This window comes from Schistocerca piceifrons, chromosome X (genome assembly GCF_021461385.2).
Source record: "Schistocerca piceifrons isolate TAMUIC-IGC-003096 chromosome X, iqSchPice1.1, whole genome shotgun sequence".
Taxonomy (NCBI): Eukaryota; Metazoa; Arthropoda; class Insecta; order Orthoptera; family Acrididae; genus Schistocerca; species Schistocerca piceifrons.
In genome coordinates, this window is record NC_060149.1 from 554,185,224 (window position 1) to 554,198,029 (window position 12,806).

The window sequence follows — 12,806 nt, forward strand, 5'->3', positions numbered from 1 at the left end:
ACTGAAAAGTGTCAAAGGCTTTAGGTCGAAGATTATGCAGTACGTCTGTAACAACTAACATGCATTCGATGTGCGTGACGTCACAATTGTTTACATTTGTAACAGATCACAAGAAAATATTATGAATAGTGGCTTAAGATGCGTTACTTTCAAAGTAAATTTCCACGCAAGATGATTCATGTTACGTGTGAGAATGTGCAGTGAATTTCTTAAATCACAGGGCGTTATAACTCTCATTCAAAACGTAACACTTTGAGGATCAGCCATTTGAAAAATGTCGGGCCCAGAAGATAAGTCATTTATGCCACTATTTAAAATTTTACCGGCACATTTGTATTTGATATGACTTAACATGTAACACACGTTAAAAAAAGACCGAGCTTCAAGTTAGTTTCCATATTTAATGTTGTTCTTTCATAGATAAAAAATTATACAATCGATGGCAAGAAGTGTAAGTGACCTTAAAAAAAAAATGTGCATAATGTGTTACTGAGCAATGTCGCAAGTCTCTTCATGCCAGAACACTTCGACTTTTCTACGCAACTGGTAATCATTTTGGCACGATTTTAATTGCCAAATTAGAGCCTGTTAGTAGGCCTACGGACTTCCTATCATTGTAGGACTAATAACGGTGGATGCCAATAAACGATGCAATTCTCGTTCATACATACACATCTACTTATGAGTTAACCGGTGTAGAAATGCACTTTGCTGAGTTGAGCGAGCTCGGCCTACCTTCATAAAATACGCGCCGCGGCCTGTCTTTCTCGTAGGCCTCGTGCTCTGAATAACTGCCGTCATTCGCTAGCGAGATCACGTGACGTGAGCTATGACTGGCTGACAAAAGTGCGTTGCTCTACGCAATCTCTATTTTAGAGTTTCGGAGCTACCGTGCTGTAATTTGTGGAATTTGTGTATATACTTTCGCAATACGAAAATAAACTCTGTGTATATTGTCTCGCATCAAACAACTTTCCAAACGCATTGTTTTTCCTGGATTTCGTTTCCTAAATTGCTGGGACGTCCTCTGTCGGTATAAGACCTTTAGGATTCAAAGGACTGGTAGGTTTTACAGCTCCGAGGGAAAGTATACTGTTACTTAACACGGATGTATTTTCACCCGCTTTATACGTAATTTCATCCGGGAGAAATTGTGTTTTTAACCGGGAAAAATCCGCGAATTTTTTTTTCTTGTCCACGTAGACACCCTGGTTATGCAATATCTAGATTTTTGGGACATTCGGACGTGACTGGGCGAACACTGAACTGCACAGGAACATGAGGGCAGGCCTACTCATTGTCAAGTTTCGGGTGGACCACATCTAACCACCATAAGGAAGCACATCATAACCCCTTCACATCAGTATGCACCATCCAAGACCAAGTAATGGACTCCCTGCAACATTCTGTGTCATCCTGCACCATTGGTCATAGACTAATAGGAGCCAGAATAGGAAGTGACCATCCCATGTTTAGGCTGCCATTAAAATTGCAACATAAACTGTTAAATTGGAGCAGTGTTGTGACCACAGAGCGTGGACTGCTGATGAATGGAGTTACATTGCGCTCAGCAGTGAATTACAGTTCTGCATTAAACTGGATGACCATCGCCGGCGAGTGTAGTAGTGCCCTGGGCAGGAGTCCCATTCTTCCAGTGTTTTGGAGAGCCACAGCAGTGTTGATCCTGGTGTCCTAGTGTGACGAGCCACTGGGTGTAACTGCAGGTCATGATTGGTAGTGACTGAGGTAATTACAATGGCTTTTTGTGCCCTCAGGTGATACATCTCATACGACAGAATTGTGTTGCTTATTTTCAACGGAACAGAGCTCATTCACAGGTTGCACTTGTGTATATGAACACTCTACACATTGTTGAGGTACTCATGAGGCCAGCAAGTTCCCCAGATCTGTTCCCAGTATAACATGTATGGGACCAAATTGGACACCAACTGTGTCCTAGTGCCAGTATCCAGGATATCAAGAACCAGTTACTGCAATTGTGTACTAGTTAGCTTCAGGAGAGGATACAATGGCTTTATGAGACCTATCCCGACTGAATCGCTACATGCATCTAGGCAAGAAAGGGGTGCAACTCATACTGGTAAATGGGCTTATACTGCCAAGTTATTTGCAAATTTTGCTCGGTCTCAATCACTGAAATCGCAGCTCCACCGGTCGAAGGTTCGAGTCCTCCCTCGGGCATGGGTGTGTGTCGTCCTTAGGGTAAGTTAGTTTACTTTAGATTAAATAGTGTGTAAGCTTAGGGACCGATGACCTCAGCAGTTTGGCCCCATAAGACCTTACCACAAATTTCCAATATAATCACTGAAATGACTTTACATACACTCTCAACTCGTGAAGTTTCATTTCGTTTCTTCCTCCACTTCTGTGTGCTTCAGTTCTTTTGTCGGATAGTGTAGTTAGCAACCATGTTATATCTAGAACATGTCAGCTTTGTGAATGGAGTAATTAGCCTGGTAGTTAGACCTGGTGCTAATCTCCATATGCAAGTCACACACAGGTTGATGAAAACATGGAATCTCAACATATTTTATAGGGACCAGATGCATTGGTATTTCATCTCCAAAGACTTGCAGGCATTGAGTTTTCCTGGTCTGCCGCATCAAGATCTACCACCCTGCTGTGTTCGACTGGCAAGGTCTGTGGCGTGTGCATTACAAGCATTAGCACTGATCATCACTGATTTTAACATCCACTTTACAGTGCAGCAGATCACTCATCAATTTGATGTGGACAACAATCATACGTGTGAATACACTCTCTCCCACCGTATCTGTTGATGAAAGGCTTTCGGGTTTCTAGGCAGCAGGCAGTGTTAAAAACCATGGCGTTTCAAAGAGTGTCATACTCATCATGTTTTGGCGAAGTGATGAGATATTTTAGATCCCGTAATATTTATACTAGTTGTGTGCTCCCCTCTACCTGGCTATGTGTACTGTGTACTGTCCTCCCAGTGGGTGGGAAGGTGGGTGAGGTTGCAGTGGTGGGGGTAACTCATGCATGTTGGCATCTTTATCTGAACATTCTGGCTGTGTCTTATGAGCAGGATCGTGCTGGGTATACTCTCATTATATTGCCAACTATTGCAGAACTCCATGCCACACTCAATTGACATTCTCAATCCCTGTTGACCAGAGTCTCGTGAATCCATATTTCAATGGATTCCTTTATAATGCTGTCCCAATAGCTGGTTGCTTGGCGTAGCACCTTGGTGTTCTGAAAGTCGAAGGTGTGGTCTTCCTTGACGCACTAATCTGCTATCTATTGATTTGATTTCTCTGTATGTTCCGGTTGCATATGCCTGATGTGCTCCCAGTAGTATTTTGAAATACAGTGCTGAATTTGCACAATTTATTGTTGGCCTTATTTGCAAGCAATGCTGTATATCCCAGGCATGTTAATTTTATTGGGTCTTTCACAGAGCCAAACCAGTCTTTCATCTTTGGTGGTTGTCAGCAGATAGTTTTTATGTTGTACTGTTCAAGTAGCCGCGCTATTCTGGCTGAGAGCAGTCCCAGGTATGGAAGGAAAGCAAGTACCTTGTCTTCTTCTTCATGCTCTTCCTGATTTGCTGCATCTTTTCTCTTCTTGGCTGTCCTTCTGATCTGTGCTTTACATTATCCATTCTTGTGAAACACTTTCTTCACTTGTTGTAGTTCGGCTGAGAGGCTTCCTTTATCACAGATAACCATGCACTCTGCATACCAGGGTGGTCAGCAGTGTCTGCCAGTGCACTGGATGGTGGCAGCTTGTTGCATACTGGCACAGGTCTGTGCAAGTCTTCTTCCCATATACAGAATGGCTAGTGTAACATCTGCCTGCTCCTTTGTTAGTATGTCCAGCAAAGGTAGAGAACCATTCTCCTCTCTTTCCATAGTGACAGCAATGTTTTGATGGACGCTGTTAGGGTGGTCCAAAAACTCATCCAGTGCCTGTCTGCCATTTTCCGAACCACAAAGGTATTGTTGACATAGTGGAAAAAGTGTTTGGGTTTCTAGCAAATGGTATGAAGGGCCACCTCCTCAAAGGATAGAGATTTGTGATCCCTGGAGATAGTGTGGCTCCTGTGGCCACTCCGTCCACCTGTTCATAAAACTCACTGTTGCACATGAAGTAGGTGATTTTCAATGTCTGTTCAAAAAGTTTAACTATTTTGAACTCGAAATTTATGTAAGTTGGGACTTGCCAGTGAGCCTGCAGGTTTCCCATCTGATTTCCTCTGCCAAAACGGGACATTATTAGTGGTGTGGTGGAAGTGGTTTGAGGACAAGCAAAAGAAGAAGCCGGGGAGATCAGGCTGGAAACCTGCAGGGTCATAGACAAGTTTCAAATTCGAAAAGTGAACATGACTGCCATGGAATGGAAGGCTATCCAATCACTGAGAGATGATGCTGAAACTATGGTTCTTCCAGCAGACAAAGGGAGTGTAATGATACTGATGTGCACCGATGACTACCATAATAAAATTGGCTCGCTGCTACTGGACTCAGCCTACAGGAAGCTCAAGAAGGATCCAACCTTGACAATGACCAGAAAAACAGTGGCTCTGCTGAAGAGCTGAGATGTACCAGAGGCAGTGAAGAAACAACTGCAACTCTTGGCACCAGGGATACAACGCTTGTGTGGACTGCCAAAAAACTACAAGGGAGGGGTGCCTCTGCAGCCAGTACTCAACACCACAAATTCACATAGTTACAGACAGGCCAAGTACATATGTGGTGATACGTCTAGAATCCAATTCTGGGACACTAGTCATCATGGTAGGAACTTGGTCAATTTCGTGAAAGTATTTAAAGACATGTGATGACAAAGAGATGACCTGCTTCTGAGTTTTGACAGTACATTGGTGTTCATGAAAGTACCTCTACAAGACTTGTTGACACTGCTGTCTCAACATTTCGAACCAGAAATAGTAAAGTGTTTTGAACATGCGCTGGCAACCACATACTTAAAGTGTAATGAAGACTTTTACAAACAGCTGGATGGCATGGCCATGGGATCCTTACTGGCTCCAGGGACTGCAAATCCCTACAGGGAACACTTTGTGGAAGTGACCCTTCAAACCGCATGTTAGAAACCAAAGCACTTATTATGCTATGTTGAAGATGCTATTGTGGTATGGGAACATGGCAGACAGGGACTGCTTGAGTTCCAGTTTGCTTTTGTTCTACAATATTACTTTTATTGTTAACCGGTTTTCGGCTTGCAAGGCCATCTTCAGACATTTACTGAGTATTATCACCAAATAAGTTACAATGTTTGCAAACAACATTGGAAGAGAAGTAACACGTCTAGACTGAAGTATAAACATACAGTAAGTAACATCTTTGACATTGTGGTGGTAATACAATGAAAAAGTAAAAATTGAACAGTACATAAATAATAATGGAGTCGACAGGAAAACCTTTAACACAAAAAAAGAATAGCATGCCTACATAACCGTTTCTGTTAATAAACAAAACTAATAAAATAAAATTAGTACTAGACAAGGCTACATCAGGAGGTATGAAACATGAAGAGTGATACCCAAACGAATTAAAAGACCCGACAATTATCAATGTAACTTCAGGGTGTTTTGAGCAAGAAGGTATTACTGTGTCTGTAGTTGCAGTTTTTCTGTAAATTTTAAAGCAATTTGTGTGTGTACTGATGTCAATGGTGAGATCTAAACTTCATGCTATATCTGCCCTTCTCCCTTACAGACAAGTGATAAAGGGATTTTCTGTGTGCAGATAATGTGCACAAATTTGTTCATGTACAGCACTTTATTGGAAACCTGTTTATCCAGTAAAATACTGCAGTCTCCTGTCACTGTGACATTGTGGTAGAATAGTTTAGTGTCTGCTCCAATCATTCTAGACACTTGTCTTGTTCCCATGGTAATCTGACTTCATTTCTGTCACACACATATGGGATTCTATAGAGAAATATGTACACACCATTTCTGACCAATTTCTGTGCATTATGTATGGCTGGCTTCCAGAGTATTTTGAAGTCTGTGCCATCATAAATCACTGTGAGTGTTAGAGCAATATGAGGAACTAAATGCATGCATCTCTCCATGCTAGGCTATCCTGTGCAAGTTTCTACATGTGTACATAAGTACTGCAACCTGCATCTACCTAAATCTAGTTACTGAGGTAAAGCCTTGGTCTCCCTTACCACTCCCATCCCCTCCCTCTCTGCCCTTGCATGCGCGCGCGCACGCACACACACACACACACACACACACACACACACACACACACACACACACACACACACACACACAGGCAGACAGACAGAGAGGGGGGGGGGGCACACTTCCCTGCAGTATGCAGTATCAAATTAACTACTCCTTCATACTTCCTAATGTCTCATATCAGCCTAGTCCTCTTTATAATCCTGGGAGCTACTAAAATGTAGACTTTCACGGCCGGAAATATCATGTCCATTATAATTATCCGGGCTGTTACGCCATGGTCGGTTGATGAATTCTGTGTCGATTCCAAACATTTCGTCTCCGACTGCGGGAGACATCTTCAAGGGGGTCCGTAGCTCAATGGAAGGTCCAACACACCCACTGGCTCACTACTGGTAGCGACCCCCTTGAAGATGTCTCCCGCAGTCGGAGACGAAACGTTGGAAATCGACACAGAATTCATCAACCGACCACGGCATAACAGCCCGGATAATTATAATGGACATAATCCTGGGAGCAAAAAAATATCTACAACTTGTACAGAAACCAGACTGAGCTAGTGTTGTTCAGTCTTTATATCGAGCAGTCATTAAATGAAACAAAGGAGGAATAAAAACATTTAGTTTTGCTGGTTGCATTCTGTCATACAGTGGATGGCAAAGGACTAGGAAGATCATTTGGTGATTTAGATTAAGAAATGAAACTTCAGAAATAGTTTGAGTTTTGCAATTTGGGCAACAAAATAGCTGATGCTGACCCAACCAGAGGATACATAAGGTACAGACTGGTAACAGTAAGCAAAATTTTTCAGAAAAGAGAAATATTTTAACATAGAATATAAATTTAAATTTTAGGAAGTCTTTTTTAAAAGCAGTTGTCTGGACCATAATGTTGTAAGGGAGTGAAATGTGGATGGTAAACAGTTGAGACAAGAAAAGAATAAAAGATTTTGGGAGGATGTTGAAGATTCGATGGACAGATTGGATAATAATGATTAAGTTCTGAATCGAACTGGGGAGAAAAGAAATCTATGGCATAACTTGACTAAAAGAAGGGATTGGTTGATAGGACATACCTTGAGGCATCAAGGAAATGTCAGTTTGACACTTATCATGTGAATACAGTTTGTAATAGTTACACAGAGATAAACAGACCTACACAGGATAGACTAGACATGAGAACTGCATCAAACCAGTTTTATGACTGAAGGTAATAACAACAGCCACATGTAAATTGAGTGCATGTGTTTGAAATGTGATACAAAATACAAGCATGGTGTGAAAATTATAGTGACAAAGACAAATGCCAAACTGTGATTCATAAATAGTTTTGGGGAAAGTATAGCTTTCTGAGGAAAGAAGTTTGTTGCAGAAAAAGTATGGGCTCATTTGGTTAGAATAACAGTTTCCCAGAGACACTCCATTCCATGATTAGTCAAGAGAAACATTACTCATAAATTTCTAGAAATCTGCCTGCACTTTGTTTTCTAAGAACCCATTGATGTACCATTCCCATGTCACAAAAGAATCACATAGGATAAGATGAGAAAGATTAGGACATATTCAGTACCTTACATGTAGTTGTATGTGTGACATCTGGGGAGGGAACATGGAGGTAAAGGGTAATAACAGTTTTATGGCTAGCAATTTGTGGAGTGTCAATTTAGGTATAGAAATCAGCATTTTGATATATGTATGTTCTTTAATAAATACGAAGCATAGGGCAAACAAACAAGCAGCTTCAAAATATGCAGATCGGGACCAGTGCAGAAAATTTTGCGTCCCAGTGCAGACAATTTTGCGTCACGCATGAGCGAACAGCCCCCGCACGCCTGTAGCAGACAAGCCACTGCTTACCACTACCTGTAGCCGGGCTTTCCCTCGTCCTCCTCGGAATGGAACATTGGCCATATCACGTGGCAACTATTTCAAGGCTCGGTAGATTAGCAACAATGACATACTGAATATCTGGAGAAAATTCAGTAGAATTCAGTTTCTCCAGATCTTCAGTGACAAACTTTGTGTGATATAAGATAGCAAGAGTTGTTTACTTACTTGTCTTGCTTTGTAGGCTGAAAGACCTAAACTTCAAAATACACAAAAACCAGTGCACATGGACAAAAAGGAAAAAATAGTGTCTATGATAAGTGAAGGTTACTGCAGTTTAATGTGAAGTCTAGAGTGATGGATAAACAAATTTGATTGTCATGCAAACAGTGAATTCCCAGGCCCTGTTCGAACTCTTTGTAGAGACATTGGAAGTAATGTAAAAAAACTGAAATGATGCTAATGTCATACAGACCTTATCAGTACCAGAGCACTCTTCCATGATCATAGCACTGATAAAATGAACATGGACAGAAACAAACGCAGATGCTGTTTTGAAAAGTTTATTACAGGATTGTCACCTAGTACATACACATACCTTATGAGCCAAGAGAAAGCCTCATAACATTTCCAGGTGCTTGATCATGCTATGAAGAAAGATAAGAATTCTGCAAGGCATGAATGTAACCTGTTTCAGCAGAAAGTATAGTGTCCTAGATAGTGCTGCAAACTGTGAAAATGGCATCTACATATTTTTTTTTAATATAATATTCTGATATGTTAAAAACGAAGCAACGTCATAGTCAATGAAAATATGGTTAACTTCTTGTTTCAGAAGAAATAGTCATGTCTATTTTAATTAGATTCAATGAAACTAAATAAAAAATGAATTCATAAAAACGACAACTTAAAACAATTGACCTTTATGAAGGCAGCATGATGTGCAAAGTCTGCTCACTCAACCTGGTCATGGTTTTAATGCTGACGGTCATCAATTTAAGAAAAGTTCACTGCTTTCAGAGACATCTGTTACAGTAATTAAAACTAGTTCCATACAAAAGATGTTAAGTATTTAATATGTGATTATTGTATGTAACAAAAGCTGGACTTCCAAATTTGTTTTTTCAGACGAAATTAAACTCTTTTTGAGCAAGTGCAGCACAATCTAGGATGAAACTAATATGATTACCATATTACCCTCCCCTTTATCCGCAACAAGCTTTCAAACATACCCAGATAGTCATGCATGTTAAAGTGCCACTTGCAGGGATAGGGAAGTGCGCTGGCCCCAGATCAAATCTGCCTGGCAGATTGACGATGAGTCTGTGTGCCAACATTCTTGGATGTGGGTTTTAGGCAGTTCCGCACATCACACTTGGTGAACTACAGGCAAGTTCCCAAATCTCACCTCAGTTACAAGACTTGCAAGTATTTAGAAAGCTTTGGCTCACCTTCATGTGAATAACAAGAAGAAGAAGAAAAGATAGACTATATATTTTTCAAGATATCATTATGCAAAGATTAAAATGGGCCACTGTGTATGTAGTAGATATAGATCTCATTTGCTAATATGAGTTACAGATTCTATCAAAAAGCAGTAGTTTTTGAAGATCATAGGAGACAGTAGGTTCTCTTAATCCTCCAAAACTGGGGTGATATGCGTTTGCGTGATTATAATGCCATTTCTCACACTGAAATAATTCTCTGTAAGATCCTACAAAGTAAAGGAATGTTCAGTTTTAATCTTCTGATGTGACCATGAGTTTCAATACTTTAAATTATTGTAAATAAGACAATACTATTTTTGCTCTCTGCCAATTTGAATCCAGAACAAAAATTTAACAGCCATAGAGAAATCATCTACATTGTTATTGGTATGTTTGGTTAATATGAGGAAATACTGAATATACTTTACTGAGAAAGTCCTGATGAAATATTGATAGATTTCCAACTGTTAAGGAAACACAGCTTGAGACTGAAGCATTTGTTAATCAGCTAAAAATGTTTACTAAATATGTAAACATAGGTGGTTCTTATTTAAATGTGTGAACTTATTTTTCATCTTTGTGTGTGTGTGTGTGTGTGTGTGTGTGTGTGTGTGTGTGTGTGTGTGTGTGTGTGGGTAGGTAGAGCTGAAGTAGCACATTTTAATAAGTATTTGCAACCATACTATTAATTTATTAGTAATAATGGAATAGAAGATACTTTCCAAGAAGGAAATACACTCTCCTATTAAAAGTCATGCCCCCACTGTATATTTTTATGAAGCCACTGTTTAAAACTACATCTTAATTTTTAAAAGATGTGACATAGCTCTAATGTGCAACATTTTAATATTGTTATAGAGGGAGAAAGAATCTTGAGGGAAGCCTTCCATTTTTTGCAGCTGGTGTAAGTGCTGTAATTCATCCTCGTAACCCAATGGTACCAACAATTCATTTTAACTACCGCTACTTTGAAATAAAAGATAAAGAAGGAAAAACACAGGTGTGTGAAAGTTAAGTTGTTCTAATTCAATGAATATTTTCATTGAGAAGTTTCACAAAGTTTGGCAGTTCTTACTGACAAAACTTCTATACATAAGTATATTTGTTCTCGCCATTTAAATTTGTATTTGTTTTCAATCTTTTTAGTGGTGGTTTGGTGGCGGCACTGATTTGACTCCTTACTATCTCAATGAAGACGACTCAAAACACTTCCATCAAGTGCTGAAAGAAGCCTGTGATAAGATTGATGATACATACTACCCAAAATTCAAAGAATGGTGTGATAATTACTTTTATATCACCCACAGGGGTATGTTGCCATTATGCAATTATAAAAAGTTTGGAGTATTACAAAGACTAGATATACTGCTTTAGGGAAAAAACATAGAACGAAGCCTGTTTTTAAGTATTTTCTGATGTCTCATGTCTTTCTCCCCCCCCTTTTTTTTCTCCCTTATTCTGCCAGCTTGCATTTGTCCAATAGTAGTTTGATAGTTGTTTCATTTTGGTTGCTGAGTGTCCACTCTCAAACGTCTCCTACTAGTTTGCAACTTGCAGATGACGTCTGTTGACAGCCGTCATCTATCTTGCTTCTAGTGTATGTCTTGCTTATCTACAGCAGTAGTTAATTATTTTGTTTTGCTAGTTTTCTCTTTGACACCACTTTCTCTCTCAATCAGTTTTATGATGTGAATATTTTTATTGTATATTTGTGATATGAGCTATGTACTCATATATAGATAACCATAACCTTCAGTTTCAACAAACAGAACACGCATATGTTTACATTATGAGCACCTCTCCAGTTGATGATTCACTGTGTGTGTGTGTGTGTGTGTGTGTGTGTGTGTGTAGTTGTGCATAGAAGTTAGTTCGATATATAATTTAGAATCCTAGTGTTATGCTATCCCACTTTTTCTTTTTTATTTCTTTTTAAACACATCATCAGAAGATGACTTGGTAATAAATCAAAACTGGTAATGGTGCCATTTGAGTGATCTGAGGCTGAAATATATAATAAGAACTTCAGAGTACAGCTATTTTTGTGTATAAAATGTGGCAGAAAGTTGATAATTTTACTGATGATAATGAATGATTCTTCCATGCAAGTAGTAATAAATATGTGATCTTTAATTTTGTCTCCAACTTTTGTTACCTAAAAGTCCCTCTCTGGTTTGGCCCCCCAACCTTTATGCTATGTTACCTTCTTAATTTGCCAATATGAAGCCACAATGTTATGTCATGCTGGACTATCTGACCTTTTGAAGACAGTCGTGTGTGCCATATTGATTTTTATCATTTTCCAACTTGTTTTGGTTATCGCTTATGTGCAGCTGTCATTTATTATTTCCTGTTCTAGATTCCCCTCTTCCTTCATAAATGATTCACCCAAATACCATCAGTAACAGTTCCTTCATTTTTTTGTTTTTATTTTTATTTTTTTTTTCAGGAACTTGATTAAATATACCCATTGAGGAGACACTCCACCCCATTAGAATTACCTTGATAATCCCTTGCATTTCCCAGTTTAGGTATTGATTTCACAGTACATGTTTAATGTCAGTTAACAAAAGTTTTAAGTCTTCATTTTATTGCATATTTTCACATAAAATTACACACATTTTACAGTGCAGTGTATCGTGAAAAGTCGCGCATCATTAGGGAACTGTTGAACCTCCCTGTGGTCCGCACTTGGAATTCAGTACTTCTTTCTCTCATCCATGCCATCTCTCTTTTCTAATCTCATTTGTTTGTAGTCCCCATATGTAGGGGGCTGTAGAATAGCTCTTAAATTCTTCACGTTTTACTGTCTCTCAAAACTTTGTGAGTGGGTTTTTGTAAGTTTTGTAAGATAGATGCTGATTATCTTAAAGAGTCTACCAATTCAGGTTTTTTGACATTTCTGTGACGCTTTCCCATCAGTCACACACACCTGTGACTATTTGTGCACCACTTCTTTGTATGCATTCAGTATCCTCTGTCAGTCATATTTGGTGTAGGTCCCACATACTTGAACAGTATTCTAAGATGGGATACACAAGTGTTTTGTAGGCAATCTCTTTTGTAGATGAGCGGAATTCACTAGTATTCCATCAGTGAACTGTTATATCTTGTGTAGTGAGATAGTAACATCTATGAAAATGTTTGCAATAAGCATGGAGTACCAAGATACATGGTGCATTGATAAACACTGAGAGTCAACCTAACAGGTGACCTGAGAGTCCAAAAGTGTAACCGGGTACAAATACGAAACTATCAGAGTGCAACAGTGCGAATAAATCACAACATGAA

General features: G+C 39.3%; 1 protein-coding gene across 1 annotated transcript in view; it reads left to right on the forward strand.

The window, feature by feature from the left end:
- Window positions 1-12,806, forward strand: part of LOC124721908 (oxygen-dependent coproporphyrinogen-III oxidase) — a 92,806-nt gene that overhangs the window by 46,129 nt on the left and 33,871 nt on the right. The window contains exons 4-5 of the mRNA XM_047247061.1: window positions 10,374-10,515; window positions 10,662-10,824. Of these exons, the coding sequence (XP_047103017.1) occupies window positions 10,374-10,515; window positions 10,662-10,824 (305 nt within the window). The remainder of the gene's footprint in view (window positions 1-10,373; window positions 10,516-10,661; window positions 10,825-12,806) is intronic.